The 24,315-nt window shown below is 36.3% G+C and overlaps 2 protein-coding genes across 22 annotated transcripts in view; one reads left to right on the top strand and one right to left on the bottom strand.

Annotated features, from left to right (window-relative positions):
- CEP44 (centrosomal protein 44) overlaps positions 1–10,003 on the bottom strand; it is a 33,817-nt gene extending 23,814 nt beyond the window's left edge. For 13 of the 21 annotated variants that reach the window (XR_014076542.1, XR_014076578.1, XR_014076564.1 and 10 more), the window contains exons 1-4: positions 9,836–10,003; positions 8,528–8,636; positions 7,062–7,109; positions 2,238–2,376 (exon numbers count right to left, since the gene is read on the bottom strand). Coding sequence is in view for 15 of the 21 variants with exons in the window: in XM_081569086.1 (XP_081425212.1) it covers positions 2,238–2,326 (89 nt within the window). In the remaining 6 variants the exon portion in view is untranslated. The remainder of the gene's footprint in view (positions 1–2,237; positions 2,377–7,061; positions 7,110–8,527; positions 8,637–9,835) is intronic. The other 8 variants (XR_014076581.1, XM_081569096.1, XM_081569061.1 and 5 more) reach the window with 1 other exon arrangement.
- Positions 10,004–10,297: 294 nt separating this feature from the next.
- Positions 10,298–24,315, top strand: part of FBXO8 (F-box protein 8) — a 38,220-nt gene continuing 24,202 nt past the window's right edge. Inside the window, exon 1 of the mRNA XM_081569214.1 lies at positions 10,298–10,540. The gene's annotated coding sequence lies outside the window, so the exon portion shown is untranslated. The remainder of the gene's footprint in view (positions 10,541–24,315) is intronic.

Genomic DNA, 24,315 nt, shown 5'->3' with positions numbered 1-24,315 from the left:
TCATAAACCTCCAAGAAAAAAATATTATGAATTCTAAGTTACAGATGAGGATACCAGGGTGGAAAAGATATCACTGCTGACGAGGTTGACCAGTTTACTATCTTCCTCTGACATCAGGCTCATTTGGAATTTACCTTGTTAGATTATGCTAATTCTTCTAGCCTAGTAAAGTATGTCTTTCTCTTCAGTTATGTGTCATTCATTCTGTATGAATAATCCATCCAACCTCAAGCCTTCCATGAAGCCATCTTTCTGACCCACAGAGATCTCTCTAGAACAACTCCCCAGGTGCTCAGGATCTGATGCCTCATGCCTTTGCCTAGTACTGTTGTCTAACTGTCTCCACATATGAATCTTTCTCACCAAAAAGTGCCTTCACTGATTCTCCCTCAACAAAGCACAGGAAGTATTTGTTCAACTGATGCAACAATGCACTTACTTAAAAACGATTGTTTTCCACAAAATTCAAACATGTACATAAATCTCCCCATCCTGCCCCAAATTTTAAAATAAAGCAGAGAACAAATATGATAACATTACATTTTGTTTTTTCAGGACAAATATAAACTGTTTCTCTTTTATCTTTATGGGTACAATTATAATTTACTCAATGAGAAAATTGCTCTGGCAACTCTGTCTCTCTGTAAGACAGTTCAAAACAGAACAAGAAAAAGTACTTTTTTATAGAAAAATCTGTCTATTTTGTGAACATTATAATAGAAAACAGCCAGTCTGCAATGAATACCTCTTTTGCTAAACAATCTCAAAAATCTTGGTTATCTAGTATCTATGGACTTAGACTAGAAACTGTAAGAAAAACAGATACTATAAATTGGCAAGCCAACACAAAAAACAGCAGATGTCAGGATAAAACTTTAAAATGGGAAAAAGTATAAAGAACCCCAAATATGTGGAGGGTGTGTGTTTGTGTGTGTATGTGTGAGGCCAAGAAGAGCAATCTGAAGCGGCAAGATAGTGTTACCTCCCCCAACCCTGTGTCAATAAACCCTGCAGACATTACTACATTATAAAATAATCTAAACTTGTTCTTAATGATATGCTTAGGTCAATAAGAAAATCAAATGTTTGAACGTTATACTCAGAAGACAGGAGAATAATCAGTATATTTCAGAATTATTTCTATCCAAAATGCCTTTTAAAATGTTAATGCTTAAAAGTGGGAAGAAGAAAATGTGGTTAATCAAACTGATTAGTCCTTGCAAGTCTGGATAGTAGAGATGTCCCTGTTTTGAGAAACCAATATATGACCAGTACATAGTATGGGAGCAGATTAGGGAATAACCTGCTTCTCACAAACGATGGTTGTAATAAAAGTCATCTGAGCTGAACTTTCCCTAGTCTCTTCGCTACCCTTTCAATGGCAGCCTTCTCTTAGTTAGTTTTTCCTGGTTCACAATGAGAATATCTAGGATGCTACTGAGTAGTTGGTTTAACTCAGGTTCACTCACTACTTGAACACATATCTAACATGAACTTGTCCCTCAACACATTCATAGAATGAATGTCTAATTAGCTTCTAAGATGCTCCATGCAGTTCTAGAAAGGGGGAGACTGCAGTGAATTGAACAAAAGCACCAGATGTCAAGCTGCATTCTACTGGGAGAAATATTTAATCACTCAGCAATCCCACATAGGAAGGAAAAGAGGTATCAAAGGCTAAAGAATGATAGGAGTGTATATTAGACTAGCACAATTAGAGAAGAAATGTATGTTGCTATATTTTACAAAGGCAAGTCAGTCATATTTGGACAGTGGAAACTAAAGCAAATGGTTCAAAGTGGGGCTATTAAGTGAGACAGCTTAATAACAATCTTCAAGTATGCTACAAGTTGTCATAAGAAATCTGTTAACTACAATCTTCCAAATCAAAAAGGAATATGACCCAACTAAATGTGGGAGCCTGGTAAACTACAGAATTAATGAAATCCATTATACTTCTGTGAGATTAAAAGTTGTACAGAGACCATACCTTATACTTACAATATTGTGCTTCTACTTCTAAAAGCTGTTTCAAATCTCTTGAGTTGGAATTTTTCATTAATTCCTACTTAGAAACAAATTCCTAACTGCTTTCTAAAATATCTCAGTCACTTCGAAGAAAAAAATTAAAGGATCTATATAAAATCTGTATTTTTATTTAGATACTTCTCCCATGTCAAATGTTACTTCACATCATTAGTGAAAATAATACAAAGAAGTTCAACATTGCAGCTTACCCTACACAATCCACCTCGCTAGGATAATTTAGCGAGCGAAGCACTTGTTCTAAGTTCCGTAAGCTTCTTTTTAAGTCACCTGTTGCCATTATTTAACGTTTGATTCAACTCCAGCTTTGTAAATTATCCAATTTTTCACCTACAAAAAAAAGAAATCCATGAGACATTGTTTAACTCTTTGTATTTCTGAAGTTTATTTAATCTCTTTTGTTCATAGCTCATACAAACTTACTGTATTTATCTTAGCTATTTCTTCCCAATTTATCTTCCCTACTGGTCTAGTACTGTCTGGTATCTTCTATATATTCTTGAATGTCAGGTGCACTTTTCCCTTCAATATTTTTTCATTAAAAAAAAAATAAGTTTGCCAGATGTTCATCTTCTTACAATGAGCCTGATATTACATGTGTGCATTTTCAGTCATGTCTGATTCTTTGTGATCCCACGGACTGTAGCCCATGAGGCTCCTCTGTCCACAGCATTTTCCAGGCAAGAATACTGGAGTAGGTTGCCATTTCCTCCTCCAAGGGAGCTTCCCAACTCAGGGATTGAACACACATCTCTTGTGCCTCCTGCATTGGCACGCAGATTCTTAACCACTGATATTACATGGCACTCTCGCAAATACTTAATTATGGTACAACAAAGTACCATTTGGGAAGACATATCACCCTAAAATAATCTTCATCAATGACTGTTTTGGTTACTTATAAAGGGTACATAATAAAATCAGTAGGAAATGCAGACAAAGAAATTAAGCACAGATTTAGTCAGCATTCCCAGGGCTCTGAACTTACATAGCTATAAATCAGATGGTTTGCTTAAAAAATAAAAATGGATGAGTTTAAAAAAATTCAGGATTCAGCTAATTACATATGGCAGATTAAAATGCATGTTACCTTTATTTCCTTTTCTAAACTCCAGTAAAATGCAAGTAAATGATTAGAAACCATATATACTCATCAGGAAAAAGAAAACTAGAGAGGATTCCACATGACAAAATTTTGGAAGATGGAAAACAGATGGATGAGTTAACAACCAACCTAGCAGAGCAAAGATAGGTCAATCCCATCCTCCTATTTAGGAAACCAACAACAGCAAGACAGAAATGAAGGTCCTTGATTTTCCTGAGGGGTACAGCCAGGGGCTTGAAATAAGAATGATTATTTGAAGTTTGACATAAGAAGCAACTAAACCCTAGAGATTTACTTTCCCTCTGCTTCCACTTCCTCCCTCCACATATAACCTGCTCTGATAGGCAACTACCTCTGATCCCCAGGTTTAACGATGAGTTTTTAGAAAAATCAGCACAACCCACAAAATATTGAGTTGGAATTCATTAAAATTTAAAAATTCTACAAAATACACTGTTAGAAAATGAACAGATAGGTCACAGACAGAATATTTATAAAATACATACTGGATAAAAGACTTCTTTCCAAAGTACACAAAGAACTCTTAAATGTAACAGTAAGAAAACAACCCTATTTAAAAATGGGCCTAGTATCTGAAAGTCTCATTAAACATGTGGTGGTGGTGGTTTAAGTGTGTCCAACTCTTTGCGAACTCATGGACTGTAGCCCACTAGGCTCCTCTGTCCATGGGATTTCCCAGGCAAGAATACAGGAGTAGGTTGCCATTTCCTCCTGCAGGGGATCTTTCTGACCTAGGTATCGAACTCGTGTTTTCTACTTGGCAGGCAGATTCTTTACCACTGAGCTACCTGGAAAGCCCCAAAGAAGATATAGATGGCAAATAAGCATGTAAGACGCTCAACATCAAATGTCATTATGTAATTATAAATTTAAAAATGACACCACTGCATATCTTATTATAATGGTTAGAATCCAAAAAACTGACAGTACCTATGAGAACAGCAACATTTTTGGTGGGTGGGAATGTGAACTGCATAGTCATTTTGGAAGATGGTCTGGCAGACTCTTACAAAGCTAAATGTCACACAACCAGCAGTTGTGCTAGTAAGTATTTACCCAACTGATTTAAAATTTTAAATGTACATACAAGATTCTGCATGGAAATGTTTATAGTAGGTTTCCTCTTAATCATCCAAAACCAAAAGATATTAGGATGTCCTTCAATAGGCAAATGAATTAAAAAAAAAAAAACTAATACATCCATACAACAGTATATTATTCAACAAAGAAAGGCAACAAAGACAGAAATGAACGTTAACACATCTTGCTAAGTAAAAGAAACAACTTTGAAAAGACTACATATTGTTTGGTTTCCATTTTATGACATTCTGGAAAAGGCAAAACTGTAAAGACAATAAAACTAGAGATCATGGATGCAAGGATTCAGAAGGAAGAAGAAAGATCACAAACAGTTAATGTGCAAAGCAACCTCACAGAAGGGGAGGGTGAAAAAGCCACAAGCTAAGTTAACTTTGGAAATGAGAGGCATCTGTAAGACTAAAGGAAAAATGAACTGCACATAAACACTGTACTCCAGTTATAAAGTTGTTTCCCACGTGCATATGAGTTATGATGCTTCTACACATATACGCTGGAATTGAACAATTAGGTAAACAGATGGCTGAATAGTAGAAGCTATGATTCTCACTGCTGGAGTGGGAGTTTACAGAGAAGCAAAGGGATGTGACTGGAATCAGCCCTGCCTTGTGGAGTAGATAAACATATCAGTATGAACTCATGTTTAGCTTAATATAAATACAGAAATATGTGCAATGCTAGCTCCCTGGAAAAATGGCCAATTCCTGGGGCAGGAAATATACAAGATGAGCCTGAGGCTCGTTTTATCATTATATCATTCTAGAAAGTGAAAAAGTACACACAAAGAAACCAATCCCACACTGATAGGAGTATGTCATAGGGAATGAAACAGCTTCCAGAGATCAAAGCTGAAACTATCTGAACAACAACAACAACAAAATCAGTATAACTCAATGTGAACAAATAAAAAAAGTCTTATAATTATTTCAATATATGTAAAATAAGCATTTGATAAAATTCAACATTTACAATACTTAAGAACAGAAGGGAACTGCTTGCCATCATCTACAGGATATTTACAAAAAATTTACTGTAAACATATGTAAAGGTGAAATATTGAAAGCATTCTTCCTGAGACTGGGAAAAGGCAAGTTTATTCACTCTTACCATTTCTATTCAATATTGTACTACAGGTCTGAGTACAAAAATACAAGAAAAAGAAATAAAAACCAAAAAGGAAGAAAATAAAAATGTTACTAGTCACAGACAACATAACTGTATTTGAAAAAATTCAAAAGAAATAAAATGAATTTGCTGGACTGAAGGTCAATATACAAATATCGATTGTATTTCTCTGTATTTCTCAAATAATTTAGAAAATATGTTTAAAAATATACGTATAAATAATTCACTAGCCTCAAATATCATAAATGTGTGACTAAATCTAAAACAGATCTGTAAGACCTCAAACAAAACAACACAAAAAAACAGAAAAATTTATTGACATAAAGTCCTAAATAAGAGGTTTACATTTGGATCAAGGATTTAAAGACTCAATAAGTTGATCCCATAATTCAATGTATTCCCTCCATCCCATGCCCCACCAAAACACACTGTAGTTTTTTAAAGGTGGAAATTCACAAGCTGATTCTAAAATTTGCATAGATATGCAAAAGATAAACGGGAAATAACACCATGGTGAAGATGATCAAAATTGGAAAATTCAACCACTGGATATGGAGAGTCATTATAGTTAAATTTAGTATTACTGAAAATATCTACCAACAGAACAATGGAATGGAATAATGCACAGAAATAGACCATGCATATATCAACACTAGGCTTATGACAAAGTTGAAGGAAAATAGCCCTGGAGAATGGATGGTCTTTTTCAATAAATTGTACTGTGTCAACTGAATACCCAGATGGGATAAATAAATCTTGACCCCCATTATGTAAAGGGAACTTTATATCCTTTACAATCAATTACAGGGTTGTCAAAGATCTAAATGTGAAATATAAGACAGATAGGCTTCTTGGAGATTATAGAATAGAATACATGATTCTTCAGGTAGAAAAAGATTTCTTGTCTTAAGACTGATAAAATGAGCCACAACAAACTTTCTATCTTCTGTTCATCAAAAAATACCACTGAGAGAATGGAAAGATAAGTCATTGAGGGGAAGTTGATACTGTCAATATACATAACCAACAAAAAGATTTTTAAAAAATCCTACAAAGTAATAAGAAAGACAACTCAATCGAAAAACAGGAAAGAGATCTGAACAGGAACTTTACAGAAAAGTAAATGTGAAAACAACAAAAATGTGAAAAGATATGCAACCTTATTAATCATTAGGAAATTACAAAGTAACCCAAAGGCAAGGTTGCAAAGCATCTGAAACAGAGCACAATGCTATGAAAGTGTAAATTAGTACAATGACTTTGGGAAACTTATTAGTGATATCTACTAACATACTCAGGGTCCATGAAACAGGAGTATGAGGCCAATGGATACAAATAACAGAATACGTGTCTACTTTTACGTGCACCAAAAGATATGAACAATATTTGAGATTTTAAATGGTTCATTTTTTTAAATCTCAAAGAAAATAATACCATGGAATTACATTTTTAAGTGACTCATTTTATTGCATGGGGCAGGGCTTTCTTTAGACTAAAGCAAGTTTTTCCCAAGGGAGGTACCTAAACTAAATAAATAGGTAAACAAATGGTTAAAAACTTTTGCAAGAAAAAGACAAAGGGCTTCTAAACTGTAACCAATGAGGCAAAGCTCAGTAACACACCTCAAAATACTAGTATTTGTAACTGTCCAAATATATAACAATACCTTGAGTATTGAATCCTCTGGGAATGCTGCTCCTCTCAAATGAAGTCACTGACATTAAAAACAAAACAGAACAATCCATAAATCAGGGGAACTAGAGTCAGCATGATCATGTCCCCCTGGTCAACATTTCAGCAGTTGCCTAGGGTACAAATCACCTTCTCACACACCTTCCCTTTATCTATATATAACCTGAGATGGGGTACTAACGTGCAAAATCCTAAATTTAGTAAGCTTTCTATAAGCCACTGGCCACTCAATTCTGTACCCTTTCCTCCTCTTAAACATAGTATCTTTTTTCCTTATAGCTCAGCTGGTAAACAATTGGTCTGCAATGCAGAATATCCAGGTTAGACTCCTGGATCGGGAAGATCCCCTGGAGAAGGGATAGGTTACCCACTCCAGTATTCTTAGGTTTCCCTTGTGGCTCAGCTGGTAAATAAGCTGCCTGCAATGCAGGAAACCTGGGATTGATCCCTGGGTTGGGAAGTTCCCCTGGAGAAGGGAAAGGCTACCCACTCCAGTATTCTAGCCTGGAGAATTCCATTGACTGTATAAGTCCATGGGGTCTAGCGCGACTTTCACTTTCACTTCCTGTTCCAAGTCTCCCCTCCTTTATCCACACAGTAAAGAACACATTATCGAATATACTTTTAAATGCTCATATGTGAGTTTTAGTCAATATTTTTCAGCCAATCAACCACTTCAACTAAGCATTTACATTTTTAAGCAGAAAAAATTTCAAGTGTGTCAAATGCAAGAAAACTAGAAAAAAAAAGGAAGTGATTCTAAAAATCATTGTCAACAATATATTGGCCAAGAAATGTCAACCTTATTTAACATCTTTCAGGATTACTGGCGGAATATATGTACATAGGGAAGCGGTTAAGGATGACTTCCCAAGACCAGCCTTAATTTTCCTGGAAAAGATGAACTGGGAACTAATCTGGCTGTTGACTACAAAAAATATATATATTTTTGGGGGTGTTGTCACTGGCCAATATAGTAGGTCTTAGTTTGTTAAGTTCCAGACCCATGTGCATGTGCTAAGTTGCTTCAGTCGCCTTCGACTCTTTGCAGCTCCGTGGGGTGTAGCCTGCCAGGCTCCTCTATCCCTGGGATTCTCCAGGCAAGAATACTGGAGTGAGTTGCCATGCCTTCCTCCAGGGAATCCTCCCCACCCAGGAATAGAACCTGAGTCTCTTACCTTCTCCTGCATTGGCAGGTGGGTTCTTTACTGCTAGTGCCACCTGGGAAGCCTCCAGACCCATGTACCTTAATACAATTCTTCTAGGGGCACCGTTTCTCCTAAGACATTCTATTACTTTAACATAAATTTTATCTCTTTCCACAGACTTCTTTTAACCCTTTTTGAGGTATATTCCATCTCTGTGATACATGAAATTTTGTTTTATTTAACACTTTATGGTATCTTTCCTTTCTCTTAAGCCCTGTAACATTATTTCTACCTCTGGTAATGGAATTTCTGACAAGCAAGTATGTCCCTGGAACACATCCTCTTCTGTAGCAGCAGAATAAATATTTTGAAGAAGAGTATGACAAAAGTACAGCTGGGATCTGTAGGTGAGGAAGATAAGTGATAAAATAGGAAAGAAAAAAATTAAAGGATTAAAAAAATTTAGTATTACAGAAAAAAATTACAGCTACTGCTCTACATTTTCATGGAAGGCTCTACTGTTTATTATAAAACTGAAAAACATTAAAAATTAGGACATTAACAAAAAGCCAATCTAGGAATTGTGCGCATTTTAACACAGTAGTTTCAGACATGAAAAATAACTTTTCAAGAAGTCACTTAACATTTTCACTTTATAACACTTATAAAAAGAAATTAAAAAACAAGGGCGTATACCACTCAGCTTGTAGCACAGATTCAACCACTAAAATGGTCTCAATATTGCTTCCTAGCTTCCTCCAGAGTTCTCTGCTACGAGTTAGATCTGCCCCACTGTATTACAGGAGGCATCGTGAAAATAGTATAAAACAGAAGTTTAAGACGTTTAATCTGATTCAGTCTCACTGCCATTAAAGGTCATTAAATGATGCCTCCCAATGGAATGCCAATGAACTCAGTGATTTTTGTTCAGAATGAAGCAATTAAACCGATTGGTGTAAGGACTATGGTTGATGACTAGACTAAGAGTTTGTGACAGCTATTGATATTATCTATTAAAAATAATAGAGAAAATTGGGGAAAACGGGGAGTAAGGGTCAAGTGTGTAACTCTGCGGGATAGCTGTGTTGATATATAAAACTGTGAAAAGTTGTGTGGATAATTTTAGAAAAAGTCTACTACAGCCCTGATTCCGGAATCCAAATTTCAGTATTTTTTTCCCACAGTAACGAAAAAATCCAGTCCTGTAGGAAAGTGAAGTACTTTTTCTTTTCCCCTGAAATACTCGGGAACGGTAAAGCAAGGAAAACATCAACTATCCTCAGCTCTTCCCTCTCATCAGTATTTCCGAGGAGCCGGATTGCTCAGCTCAGAGGCTCCAATAAGAGGAATCGGTCCGTCCAGGACCCTAAGCCATAACCTATCTGAGAGGATGAGCTCTTCCCACTCGGTCGTTATCAAAAGGATACCCCAGTCGGCTTCATGTGCAAGGCACGTCTAGGGCTCTCCTCCTCCCACTTGATTTAAAAGGATAAGGCAGAGATGTTTACTTCCACCTCTCCCTGGGCTTCGGTTAGGGTAGCGAAGAGAGGCGACCCCCGCCAAATGCCGGGCGCAGCCCCGTCGGCTCCCCCGCGCTCACCCAGAACAGCCGAGCAAAGAAAGGGCTCCGAAGGCCTCTGGCCCCGCACAACGGGCAAAGGAGGTGGTAGCATATGCAACTCGAGAACCCCGGGAGCCCAGCCTCCAGCAACGAGTTCCTGCGGCCCGACGCCGGTGCCGTGGCGCGCTTCTCGCGCCGACCGTTTGTATTTGGAGCACCGCTGCAGGCCCCTCAAGGCTGTCGGCTCCCCCACGTCCCTGGATTCTCCGCCGCAGATTCCACAGGATGTCTATCCAGAGGCCTGGGAAGACTCGTCCTGCCGAGAGGTTTTTCTACATTCAGTCAGATCCCAAGGTGCAGATTCGAAGTCGGCCCAGTTCTAAGGCTCAGAGGGGCTCGAACTGGGAAGTGAGACGCCGAGACCCTGTGGCGAATCGTAAACCATGGGGATAAAAATACTTTCTGAAGCCTCTGAACCCTGACGTCACTTCCGGCAACAATAGGAAACGTCAAAACTCGGCCGCTCAGGGGGCTGCAGCTTGAGGCTCTCTGAGTTCGGAAGGATCTGGTGCTGTTTTTGGGATTCTCCCCCACCTCACCTACACCAGCGTGAACAAGTGAAGTTTGAACCGGCTTCTCCATGGCCTGGGCGCCCGTTCCCGGCTGAGCCGTTTTCTTTTTGGCTGAAAGCCCCCGCCCAGAGGCCGATTCGTCGCGGCGGCGGTGGGATCGCAGGTCGCTCAGGTAAGGGCATCACCCTAGATATTTCATAGCTCTTGCATCTCTTCCCTGTACACCCCTACTTTTCTTCTCGGAAATAATGACAACTGATGCTTGCCAGTTGGCAGAAACTTGCCAACCTGTAAGACTTTGGGGCCAATGACAGTGCAAAACATCTTGAGTGACGGCGGTGCTGGCTAATTAAAATAAGGAATCCGTGTCAGGAGGCGGGAGTAGGTGTGTTCTTGTGTTCCTTGGTCACTGGGGTGTAGGTCAGCTTGGGACCCCAGGTAGGACCCGGGTTCACTCTGAAATAAAGCTGGGAAAAAGCAGAGGTTACTCTTCTAGCCCAGATGTAACTTTTAAGTAGAGTGGGTTTGGGGGGAGTTCATAAACACAGTTTTCAATTTTTTACATACTTTCTAGTAACATGAATGCAAAACATTAACATACAGTTAAATGTCACGATGGCTTGCTAGTTGCTTTAGCTGTTAAACTTTGGTTATAAACTTGGCAAATTCGTAATTTGTCGTCTCATTTGTTTCTCTGTGACTGGGCTCTAGTTTCTATATATGGTGGCTGCTCAATTAAATATTGTTAAAAGTGGATGAAATCACAAATGGATCCCAATCTTCAGTCAATTAAGGGTTTTACTTTAGGTTTTGTGTGTATTTAGCAATTTAATCTTTGGATCTACTTCTTTCAACAAGTGGAGTTTTTATTTTCAGGGATCCCAGATGTTTCTCTCCATATCAATAAATCATAAACTTTATTACTGCAAAGTGAAGCTAATTTAGTTTTCCATTTCAGCTTTCCTTGTTTTTTTTAAGCTTGGAGTTGGTGACCATATTTCTGGGATAGGAGGGATTTTTACCACCTAAGAAAATGGTTTACGAAATTGAGAAGATATCAGAATAAGAAATAAGTTTTATTCTCTTTTCAGGTTGAGTAGGAAACTTGCAATTTTTATCCAGATAACTTGACAGTTTGTCTGAGGTATTGTACACAATGTGGCACCTGGCTTTCCCTCAAGTGAGCAATCTAAGAGAGCGAGCACCCAAAACTCTCTCTAGTCTTTTATAACCTAATATCAGAAGTCGCCTCTCATCACTACTGCCAACTGCCATATTCTTTTGTTAGAAGTGAGTCAGTAAATCCAACTAAGTCATTGCGGAAAGGATTACACAAAGGCATAAATCCCAGGTTGCAAGAGTCTTTAGGAGCCATCTTAGAGGCAGCTTAACACAGTTACCCTGGCTGATAACTTTTAGGAGTTAATAGGAATAACTGAGCAAAATTATATCCAAGAGAAATGCCTGGTTGTAATGAAACAGGGCAATTTAGGCAAGGAATTTCCTTCTTGAAAAGGTTTTTTTGGGGGGGGGAGTTGTGTAGGGGGTCTTTTTTCCTACCAATTACATAAAGAAAGGCTTATTGTTTTTCTTGGAAAACTGCTTGAGAAATGACATGTGTGAGAGGAAGGTCTGTGTTTTAAGGATATACATGAGCAGAGTACCTCATAACTGGAGATTGTGTACTCCTTACCGACTGCCATTTTACATGGCTGAAATGATTTCAAAATAAACCTGGGCAAAGATAGTTTTTAAGGTGGAAAGAAGTTAGAAAAAGCTAGAGGTAAGCCTTTCTAGTGTAGAAAGAATGTGGCATTTTCTATGTTGGTATGAGAGCAAATAGGGATAGGAGAGATATGTCTGAGAATAGAAACGCGTTTGTGTGTTTGTTTTTAAGCATTATTAGATGTCAGGTTACATTCTTTCAGCACTACTGGATGCACATCACCAGCACAGTTTTTGTCGGTGAACCAAATAAGGTTATTAGACATGAAAGGTATAGGCTTCAGGGTCTATTATTTTGGCTTTGACCCACTGTAAAATTGCCTATGCTTCTTTCAATTTTGAAAGATGTTGTCAATCCTTAGTAAAGTATTATTCAAGTTTATCTTTTAAACTTGAGGTGCTTAATACTAGCCAGTGTAAATCTTTGAATTGTAGATTTGGCTTTTAAAATGGTGCTCCCTATCAGGTTAACATACTTCATTTATAGTAGGATATAGCCAATTAACTTTATGCCCGTAGATGTCTGCCAAATTTTAAACAGGTGCTTGCAGAAATAACACAGTTGAAATACCTCATTCACAAAAATATTTTATGGTAATAACTAGATAAGCTAAACCATGCATCATAATTTATTATACCTATGATCAGTTTAATAGGGAATGTTTTGTGTGTTTATTGTACTTTTGAATAGGTTAAAAATAGTTATTTTCCTTACTTCACAGTATAAAAGCAATGAATTACCAAGAAATTTTCTTTTCTTTGATCACAGAGCAATGACGTTAGTCATTCAAATTTACAAATTTGTTGTTCATTACTTACTTAACCAACAGCTATATACAAGTCTATTTTTTTCCCTACATTTTGATTCAGATTTGAAAATTGAGGGTAATCCATTGGCTGATATGATAACATGTCAAAATCATTAATATGAAGTCTGTGAATTATTTGTCTAACTCATGTTGCATTTTCATTGATTATTTTACTTAATATTTTAAAACAACTTTAGTGAAATACACCCACTTCTAGAAATTTATGTTTCCTGTTTATTTTTTTTCTCATGGTTTTGTTTTTCTGATATTTGTTGACATAGAGTCTATGGTAAAACTTGAATGAGTTTATATTCTATTTAGGGCAAATGTTTTTATGATGGAGAGATGAGAAAAGACATTTGGTTTCAAGTTTAGGCAGCAGGTTTGGTTTAGGTCTGTGATCAGCAGTTTGTATATTCTGCAAGAACAGGTTGCAGAGGATTTCATAAGCTATTTGAAAGAAGGAACACGATTTTAGCAAGTGAGCCATGCTTGACGAACCCCTGTTTGCTTATGCTGAGCAGTAGTTTGTAGAAGTCACGAACATAAGGGAAAGAGACAGAAAGGACAGATGCTAAATACACACATACAGGCACACACACGTCCATCTCTATCACCTCTTCATTTTGTTTTAATTTTTCATATTTTCTCATCTTTAGAGGATCACAGAATTTTATAGCTAAAAGAGAACTTAGAGATCATCAAGTTCAAAACTCTCTTTATAGGTGAGGAAAGTCAAACTTTGAGTATTGTGCCCTGTAGTCACAAGTTGAAGGAGCCTGAATAAAGCACACATTTTGTGTTAGTCTGTTTTCACTGTTAGATGTTTTGTCATCTTACTTCTGACTTCTCTATTGGCTGCTGTCAGTATTTATTTTATTTTAGGGACTTCCCTGGCCCTCCAGTGGTTAAGACTTAATGCACCCAATGCAGGGGTCACAGGTTGGATCCCTTGTGGAGGAACTAAGATCCTACATGCTGCATGGCGTGGCCAAAAATAAAATTAAAAATTAAAAATATATTTTATTTTGATACTTTTTGTCTTTATTTGTAGAAAAGTATGTCAGTGACAATGACAGTTTTTGTTTTGTTTTTTTAATTCCACAATTCTGATAAGAGTGGCCTTGTGGTCAGTGGGCATGAAGTGTGCTGTGCCCTGAGGGTTGGGAATGTGCTGCCGTGACCCCTGCTGGTACAATTGGGTCGAGTAAAGAGTGCAGTTAAACAATCAGTGCACCTGAAAAATAATGCTGGTGAGAAATTCAATAAATTTATTTTACTTGAAAGTTAAAACAGACAGTGGAACATCTCTCTGCAAAAGAAGCTGAAGAAATAAGTGAAATTGAATAAGCCCCCAATTCTCTGCTTTTCGGTTACATTTTAAGTGACATATCTTAATTTTTACACTTCTTTAGATACCATTTGGTAACATTCATTATAGAATCAAATTAAAGCACTGGAAAAAAAACCTTCAGAAAACAAAGTGATATTGTAAATCTTTTTTGAATTAAAAAAACTACAAATGGTATGCCTTTTACTAACAAAAACTGCTCTTGCAGGACCAGATCTTTAAATTTAATGAGTGAGTTTTTTTTTTTTTTTATGTGTTTAATGTACCCTGTGACCTCTTAGTACTTAGCTATTTCCCTTTTCTCCTTAGAAGGACCTCCTTGTGGACTTACCCTCCTTCATTTCTCTACAGTTGTTGCCTTTCAAAGTTAGAAGTGTGCTTGGTTATCAGGTTTTTTTTTTCTTTTTTCCCCCTCTCCTCAGTCTGTTTTAAACTACCTTGGTGGTCTGTTCTTTTGGAAAAAGAGAAATAAATGCCCGGGCTGCCAATTTGGTTATAAATGTGGAAAATATTTTCTCACAGAATCTCCCATGTTCTTATGCAATCACATGATAACACTTAGAAAGTAACTAAAAATCTAGTTAACTTCCTAGTCGGAAAAAAAAAAATTGAAAACTTCTAAGGCAATACAAAGGAGTGAATTTCCTCATCTTTATATCTTGGATGTTAAAGATAACTCTTTTGGTACACAGAGTTTTAGATCTTTATCTGAGATAGGAAATTTCTTATTTGTAAATCCAACTATTTAGACATTTAAGAAATATTGAAAACTAATGATTTATAATGAGTATTTAAAGTAGCTCATTCATGTCACTCACCACAGACTGGTGATTTAACACTGCTTACTCAGGAAGACACTTTATAGAATCTCCTTTGCTTCAAACAAAAGTGTTTAAAGCAGAATGCTTTTTTGAGACCTCCACACTTCTTTGTGTTCTTCCCATCTTCCCCTGTGTGTCATCCACCCATCTAAATGGTGTATGAACCATTCTTTATCACATATAGTTGTTTCCACAGCATGTGCTATTTGAATCCTTAGTGCTATAGAATTACTGAAAGCAGTAGAGCAGTGTGTTCCTTTAGAATAATACTTTATTTGATGTTTAACTTGTTACATAGGGATGTTTTGATTAAAGATGCTTAATATACTTTACAGATAATTTTATATTAGATATACCAGTAGGTATTAATAAAACAATATTTAGCATTCTTTTGTGGAAAAGTTCTACTTTTTTGAAAAGAGAACAAGATATTACAATAACAGAAAAGTATTGTTCTCATAAATGTTAATAATTAACTTGATAGAGCTTTTGGTAATTAATATAATCTATGCTGCCTTCTAAGTGGAAGTGCCTTTGTGCTGTTACAACAGTTACATTTAGACTGCCACTGTATCTCTTTTTTAAAAAAATGAAAATTATATCTAAAATATGTCAGAAAATTTTCTCAGATTTTTGCATTAAAGAAAAGGGAATGAGTCAGGATATACATACTGCTTTATATATTCAATATGTTATCTCAGTTAAGACTCATAACAATCCTATAATATAGATAGGAATGATTTCCTACATTTTATAGGAAACCAAAGATCAGAAACCTTGTATGAAATATCTAAGATCACACAACATATTGTGTAGTTGGAACTCCAACTTTAAATTCACTCTCCAGAATAGCTGTGTCAAGAAAACCTACACAGTTCTCTCATGCAGACCTCATATAGGCCACATTCTCTAGTCTCAGTGTAATAAAACTAGACATTAATTTTAAAAACCAGAAGGCCTAAATACTTAGATTAAAAAAACAAAAAAACAGCTCTTCTAAATTATTTGGTCAATGTGTAAAAAAAAAGTACTATTGTTATTGTCACTGTTATTTTAATAGAAATAAGGATATATAAGTAGTTGGGAGATTAAACGACTGATGGTTTTTTAAAATATTTTAAACGGCATGATACAGGGTGCTCGGGGCTGGTGCACGGGGATGACTCGGAGGGATGGGATGGGGAGGGAGGTGGAAGGGGATTCAGGAAGGGGAAAACATGTACACCCATGGTGGATTCATGTCAATGTATGGTAAAACAAATACAATATTGTAAAGTTAACAAATAGAAAATAAACTAATTTAAAAATAAATAAATAAAATATTTTTAACAAATTAGATCATTATTCTCACAAATTTGAAATATTATAAAATTATTGTATTGTAACTATTTTATTATTATCAATATTATAAAATTATCTCCAGCAATCAAAATTAAATAACATTATTTTCTGTACTTTGATTTTTAATGAGTAATTAAACCACTTTTAATGTAGTTTGCATTTATGCTATTTCTTTATTAGCCCCAGTAATAGGCACACATCAGTTCTTTTGTATTTATACCCCTACTCAATTATTGATACATCCTTAGTAAATTGCCTACAAATTATTATAATTTGTATGCTTAAAGATTTGTATTCCTTAATTCTCTCTTCTTTTGATCTGTATAGTGCCTTCCACAAAGTCAGAGGTTATTCAGAGGTCATAGCTTTTAATAATTAGTTGGATTTCCTTAAATCTAAAATAGTTACTATTTGTCTAATGTCACTAGACTTGCTGTGTCCTTGTTCACCCTCTTTAGAACGTTTATTAGAGTGTCTAGTTATTTAAAGAACTTTATTGTGGCATCATTTATATACTATAAAATTCATTTGTTTTAAGTGTACAGTACTCTGCCTCCCACCTTTTTTAGTTAATTGTAGATACACATGCAGTTCTGAGAAATATAGCAAGAGATCTCTTGTACACTTTGCTTAGCTTCCCTGGGTAGTGTGACATATTCAGTTCAGTTCAGTCGCTCAGTCGTGTCCAACTCTTTGCGACCCCATGAATCGCAGCTTGCCAGGCCTCCCTGTCCATCACCAACTGCCGGAGTTGACCCAAACCCATGTCCATCGAGTCAGTGATGCCATCCAACCATCTCATCCTCTGTCGTCCCCTTCTCCTCCTGCCCCCAATCCTTCCCAGCATTAGGGTCTTTTCCAATGAGTCAACTCTGTGCATGAGGTGGCCGAAGTATTGGAGTTTCAGCTTCAACATCAGTCCTTCCAATGAACAGCCCTTCCAATGAACACCCAGGACTAATCTCCTTTAGGATGGACTGGTTGGATCTCCTTGCAGTCCAAGGGACTCTCAAGAGTCTTCTCCAACACCACAGTTCAAAAGCATCAATTCTTTGGCGCTCAGCCTTCTTTACCATCCAACTCTCACATCCATACATGACCACTGGAAAAACCATAGCCTTGACTAGATGGACCTTTGTTAGCAAAGTAATGTCTCTGCTTTTAAATATGCTATCTAGGTTGGTCATAACCTTCCTTCCAAGGAGTAAGCGTCTTTTAATTTCATGGCTGCAACACCATCAGCAGTGATTTTGAAGCCCAAAAAAATAAAAGTCTGACACTGTTTCCACTGTTTCCCCATCTATTTGCCATGAAGTGATGGGACCAGATGCCATGATCTTAGTTTTCTGAACGTTGAGCTTTAAGCCAACTTTTTGACTATCCTCTTTCACTTTTGTCAAGAGACATATTACAAAATCATAATATACTGTCATAACCAGGATATTGAAATGAACATATCTCACCTATCTTATTCAGAATTCTACAGTTTATTTTTGCTCACATGTATATGTGCATGTATGAGATTCTGAGCAGATTCACATATCCAGTACCACAGTCAAGATACAGAACAGTTCAAACACCACTGGGATCCCTGGTGCTGCCATTTAAAACTATAGCCACTTCCCTTCTTGGTAGTGATGATGAATGTCTGTCATGTGATTATGTACCATTTGTATATCCTCTTTGGCAAAGTATCTGTTCATGTCTTATGTTCTTTTTAAATTGAATTGTTTGATTTTTTTTTTTATTTTTTTTGCTGTTGTGTTTGAGATATTTTCTCTCCATCTGTAGCTTGTGTTTTTGTTGTCTTTATATGGACTTTTCAAAGAGCAAAAGTTTTTAATATTGATGAGGTTGACTTTACCAACTTTTACTTTTATAGATTGTACTTTTGATGAACTCTTTGCCTAGATGTAGACCCCTAAGATCTCCTTCTCTGTGTTTTTTTGAAAGTTGTATTCTTCTATGTTTTTCATTTAAGTCTATGATCTATTCTGATGATTTTCTGAAAGATGTGAAATTTAGATAAGGTTGATCTAATTCAGTTTTGCTTGTTGTTTACCATTTAAAGATTTATTCAGTCAACAAATATTGCTGAGTGCTTTGTAGGTCTAAGGCACTGTGTTTGGTACTGGATTTTTCCCTGTAGCCTATTGTGTTGAATCATTCCCCCCATCTTAGTACTTACAGGCAGTTCTTACTCGACATGGTACCATGTAAACTGAAATGTGTGCTTTTTAGAACCATGACCTTACTGTGCCAAGTCCCATAGAACTCTTATCCAGTAGTTAGCATGGTCCTGTACAAGGACTACCTGTATATATTTTAATTTGTATTTCTTACAGTAATAAAGCACAATATGATAGGTGAGTTCCAAAATTATTGTTGTCTTAAGGAACATATGTTCAAGTAATTCATATTTTATAATCAAGAAATATGCTTAAAAATACAGATCTCAACAGTTGTAAATTGATTGCAGAGATCTAAGAAATTAGCATTCTATGCATAAAGCTCTTTATAATTCAGGTTCCTAGGGAAGTGAAAATGTCATAAAGATCTATAGTAGAAATTTCCTGTTAATCAATTTAGTTTGTGATACCGCAAAAAGAACTTTTGGTGTATTGGATCTTCCCATGAAGTCATAAAGTTTCCATTTCTAGAAATATATCTGTAGTGATTAAAGATGATGATAGTACTGATACTGAACTGCCAAAATGGTCTCTCTGTTATCACTGACTGATGACTATATACATGACTTTATTTGCTAAACTAAGTGTGTCAATCTAAGCAAAGTTAGTGTCTTCTAACTTTATATATTTACTAGATGTTATTTTTCTTTCTCCTAGCAAAAGTAAATGGCATCTCCAAATTCACAGATCCTAAGTTCATGAAATTTAGAACCAGGATTGTAACTGTTCAGATCATTATGTCCAGAATAATCAGGTATACTCTGAAATGGAAGAACCAAAATAAGAGTTATCTTTTAAAGGGGGTTGAATGGTGACTACAGAACTACCTGTGATGGTAAATTACCTATGTGTTAGGTTCTTTTAACCCATCTAAGTTCTTTGGAGTAAGAGTTATTCACTGTTTTCCTGATGAGGAAAATAAGGACCACAGACTATAGTCTAATCAGATTCTGTGTAGGAGTTTGAACTAGATCTTTTTTCACATCCAAGCCTATGTGCTTTCCACAAGAACAGTAGCTTGAAAGAGAAACTGCAGCTGGAAGCAACAGTGGAGGTAATAAGCAGCTGCAGAGGTAAAAGAGATGAGAGTTAGTGATGAAGAAACAGATGGTAAATTGTCTTTGCCAGTTCTGCACATAAGGCCCAGTGGTTAGGAATAAAAGCTTTGGACTCAGACCTGAGTTTGAATCTTTAGTTTTCCACTTGTCAGCTCTGAGATTTTGGGCAAAGTTGCTTTTAACCTCTCTGAGTCACTATTTCCTCAACTATAAAATAGGTAGAATAATATCTAATATCTACCTGTTAAGGTTGTTTTGAGGACAAAAATGGCATAATGTAATTAAAACTTCCACCATGCTTGGCACAGAGTAAGTATTAAATTGTGGTTTATAGTACAAAAACAATATTATTGTTTAATATGTGTTATTAAATATATTTAAAATATTGTGTACCTAATATTATACACAGAAGGAGGGAACACGGCCAGTAATCCCAAGTCCTAAATCTGCACACACAACAGTAAAGGGTTTCCCCCCCTACTTTCTTTAAGAAACACTTCTCCGCCCTTTAAATAAAAATTTTTACCACAAATGGCAAAAATAATTCTTAGTGTTTTGATGTTTGCCTTGACAAGGGTCTCTTACTACTTTTAAACCATGATGCTGAACTTTTATCTCCTTAGTGATAGTTTTCAGTGTGTATGACACTAAGCTCAAAGAATAGTACTACTTAAACTTACTGCACATCAAACTCAGTTATTTTCCAATTTCACATGCTTGGATTCCTCAATCAGAAGATTTTTGTTTACAGAAAGGTGGTGAGGTTAATAAAAATAATTGGTGCATACCTTTTATCCTGGTAGCTCAGACAGTAAAGAACCTGCCTGTAGTGCAGGAGACCTGAGTTCGATCCCTGAGTCGGAAAGGTCACCTGGAGAAGGAATGGCAACCAACTCCAGTATTCTTGCCTGGAGAATTCCATGAACAGAAGAGCATGACGGGCTACAGACCATGGGGTCACAAAGAGCCAGACAGGACTGCAGACTAACACTTTTCTCCTTTTACCCAGATTCACAAATTTTAAACATTTTGTAACATGCTTTAACATTCTCTCTGTGTAGAGATTGACATTACTTTTTTTCTGAACCATTTGAGACTAGGTTGTATACGTTATGCCTTAACAATTCAGTGTTTTTCCTAAGAACAAGAATATATTAAAAAGTTCATATGGGTTTTTCTTTAACATCTAACATTACGAACTTTTTGGCTATCCCAATATTCTGGCAAAGCCACTGCACGGTTATCAAATTCATTAAAGTTAACATTGATATAAGTATTTTTACCCAATCTTAGGCTGTATATCTAGTTTTTTAGTTATTCCAATAATGTCCTTTATAACACTTCTTTTTTCAGTATATGATCCAGTCCACACATTGCATTTAGATGTCATGTTTTTCAGTCTCCTTTAATCTGGAATGATTCCTTTCTTTAGCTTCATGGCATTGGCAATTTTGAAGGAAAAAAAAAAAAGATTGTAGACTCGGTTTTCTCTGATATTCCTCATGATTAGATAAAGGTTATACATTTTCGGCCAAACTACTGTATAATTGTTATGTCCTTCTCAGGATCCAGAGGCACATATGTCCATTTGTCTCTTATTGATAAAAGTTAAGTTTGAACACTTGGTTAAATACTATCTGATTTCTTAATTTATTTTTGTAATTAGTGAGTAATGTATAGGGGGAGATACTTTGAGACTCTGTAAACTTTCCATTCTTTATCAAATTCCAGATTCAGCACTCATTGATAATTCTTGCCTGAATTATTTTTTCTATGATGATTGTAAAATGATAATTTTTCTAACTCCTTATTGTTCAGAATTGTACTATAAGGAAGAGCTTTCCTTTCTTCTTTATGTATTTATTGATCATCAATACAGACTCACTCATAGATTCTTCTTTATGTGATAATTGGAGTATCATTCTATAAGTTTCATTACTAAAGTGAAAGTGAAAGTCATTCAGTAGTGTCCAACTCTTTGTGATCCCATGGACTATGCAGTCCATGGAATTCTCCAGGCCAAAATACTGGAGTGGGTAGCCACTTCTCCAGGGGATCTTCCCAACCCAGGGATTGAACCCAAGTCTCAGGTCTCCCACATTGTAGGCGGATTCATTACCAGTTGAGCCACAAGGGAAGTCCAAGAATACTGGAGTGAGTAGCCTGTCCCTTCTCTAGCAGACCTTCCCAACCCAGGAATTGAACCAGGTCTCCTGCATTGCAGGCAGATTCTTTACCAACTGAGCTATCAAGGAGCTCTTTATTATTGTTTATTATATAGAGAGCTATTTATTACCAAAAGGCTCATCATTTTCGCTCTGTAAAAATATGGTTTTGTAAGAGCAAACGAGCTAACATTTTATTATTATCTGTGAAGTGAACTGTATATGTAATATTTAATACACCAGCCCTTTGAACTGTGTGTATTACTATTATATTATATGCAAATTATCACCTTAAATATGATGAAACCAGAGCTTACACTGTATGTGTGTATTAGTCGCTCAGTTGTGTCCAGCTCTTTGCGACCCCATGGGATTTCCTACTGGAGTGAGTTGGAGTGGAGTGGGTTGCCATTTCCTTCTCCAGGGGAGCTTTCCAACCTAGGGATCAAACCCAAGTCTCCTGCATTGTGGGCAGGCTCTCTACCGTCTGAGCCACAGGGGAAGTAAATTCCCCAGAGTCCTGTAAGTGCTGACCAGTGGAGTCAGGACTTGAACTCGAATGTCTGTTCAACGTCAGAGTCCTCAACACCATGCTCCCTCTGTGACTTGCTACACAACTTCTGCAATGGATCTCATGTCTTTTTGAGTTTAATCACTTTTCTGACAGTTCCATCCACATGCCACACACCTGTTACCCTAAGGAAGACTGGGAGTAGGATGGAACACTGTGGACACCCTTTCCTTTCTCCAAAGGAGAAATTTATGATATTGATCCTTCTCAAGTGATTTATCATGCTGCGTTCTTCCCCCGAATCCAGAACTGCTTTAAAGGGAAAAAGACGTCCCACAAGGGTAATTTGCAATATTATTTAGCAGTAGAAGGATAGAAAATGCAGTTTTCTTTGTCTGAATCATGTGTATATGTGCCTCAAACCTCCACCCTCCCCATTAACATTTTTTTTTTTTAATCCTAAGAACCATCTGCTGGCTTTACCTCTTTTCTACCTGCTGGATGCTTTCTGAATCCCTTTATCCAGTGCTCTATTTAAATGATCCCATTTAAGTCCAGAGCCTAGGGAAATCACCCTGATTCTGCGTTTCCTAGCAACATCCCTGAGAAGAATAACAGCTGCCTAACCATATGCCACCATAAAGAGGTAGGGAAGTACATACAAATTGACATTAGATGCCTTAAATCTCAGGACTTCAGGCATCATAGACATCATATTTGATTATTTACCTTTGATGGTGCAAGTGCAAAAGAGAAAAATAAATATAATTATCTAAAATGACAACAGATATACTGTGGATGAGCTTAGCAATCAATTCAATTTCTAGATATATTCTTGCTAAGATCAGCAGAGAAATGGCTATGATAAAATTTTTTAAATGTTTATGAGTCTTGTGTCAAAATTAAGCTGTACTTATGTTGTAATATAACAGCATATTTAAACCTTAAGGAAACTTAAAGTTCTTTCCAAATTTTTTGTTGGTATTCTGTACTTTTTTCATTGTTAATTTATTGTCCGTGGTTTTGCTTCTTCCAGAATGTCTTATAATTGAAATCACACACACGGTGTAGCCTTTTCAGATCAACTGCTCTTACTTAGTAATGTATATTTAAGTTTCTTCCATGTCTTTTCATACCTCATTTCTTTCTAGCACTAAACATTCCTTTGGATATATCACAGTAAATTTATCCATTCACCTACGCAAGGACAATTTGGTTGCTTACAAGGTTTGGTAATTATGACTAAAGCTACAGGTCCATGTGTGGGTTTTTGTATGGACATGAATTCTCCACTTGTTTGGGTAGATACCAAGGAGCATGAATGCTGAAGCATATGATAAAAGCATGTTTATTTTTGTAAGAAACTGTCAAACTGTCTTCCAAAGTGACTGTATTGTTTTGAATTTCCACATCTTTCCAGTATTTGGTGGTGTCAGTTTGGGATCTCAATCATTATAATAGAAAATAAGAATTTAATTATTATAGCTTAAGTACTACTTTAGGAACACTTACCATAATGGTAATATGTGTTATAAGGAGGAAAAGTTACTACCTTTTGTGGTTTCTTTGCAAAAACAAATTTTCCTACATTTAAAAATTATTAATATGTTCCTTCTCTCTATACCTCCCCCTCCCCGCTCCCCACCCCACCCAATCTCTTTATAGCTTAAGCTTTTGGATTTCCAAGGACGAAGAGTGAAAAATTATCCTGGTCTGCTTTTCCTGTTTTAATCAACAAGTAGTCATTATCCAAATAATAACCAACAATTCAGTAAATATACATGCTTTTTTAAATATTGAAAAAATATCCTTTGACATTCTTTCAAATTCCACTCAGTTTTCAAATTTATTTGAAATATTTCAATTTTCAAAAAGTATTCCTGATAATTTTCAGAATTTCTGGTCACCAATAGTCTGGGGGAGGGGTTGCTTTTTATATTTTGGTTACTACTCTTTATTGTAAACAGCCAATTAAAA

This window comes from Giraffa tippelskirchi, chromosome 1, assembly GCF_054371585.1.
Source record: "Giraffa tippelskirchi isolate mGirTip1 chromosome 1, T2T-mGirTip1v1.2.pri, whole genome shotgun sequence".
Lineage (NCBI taxonomy): Eukaryota > Metazoa > Chordata > Mammalia > Artiodactyla > Giraffidae > Giraffa > Giraffa tippelskirchi.
The sequence above is the reverse complement of the archived record's forward strand: the minus strand, read 5'-3'. Positions and strand labels throughout refer to the sequence as shown.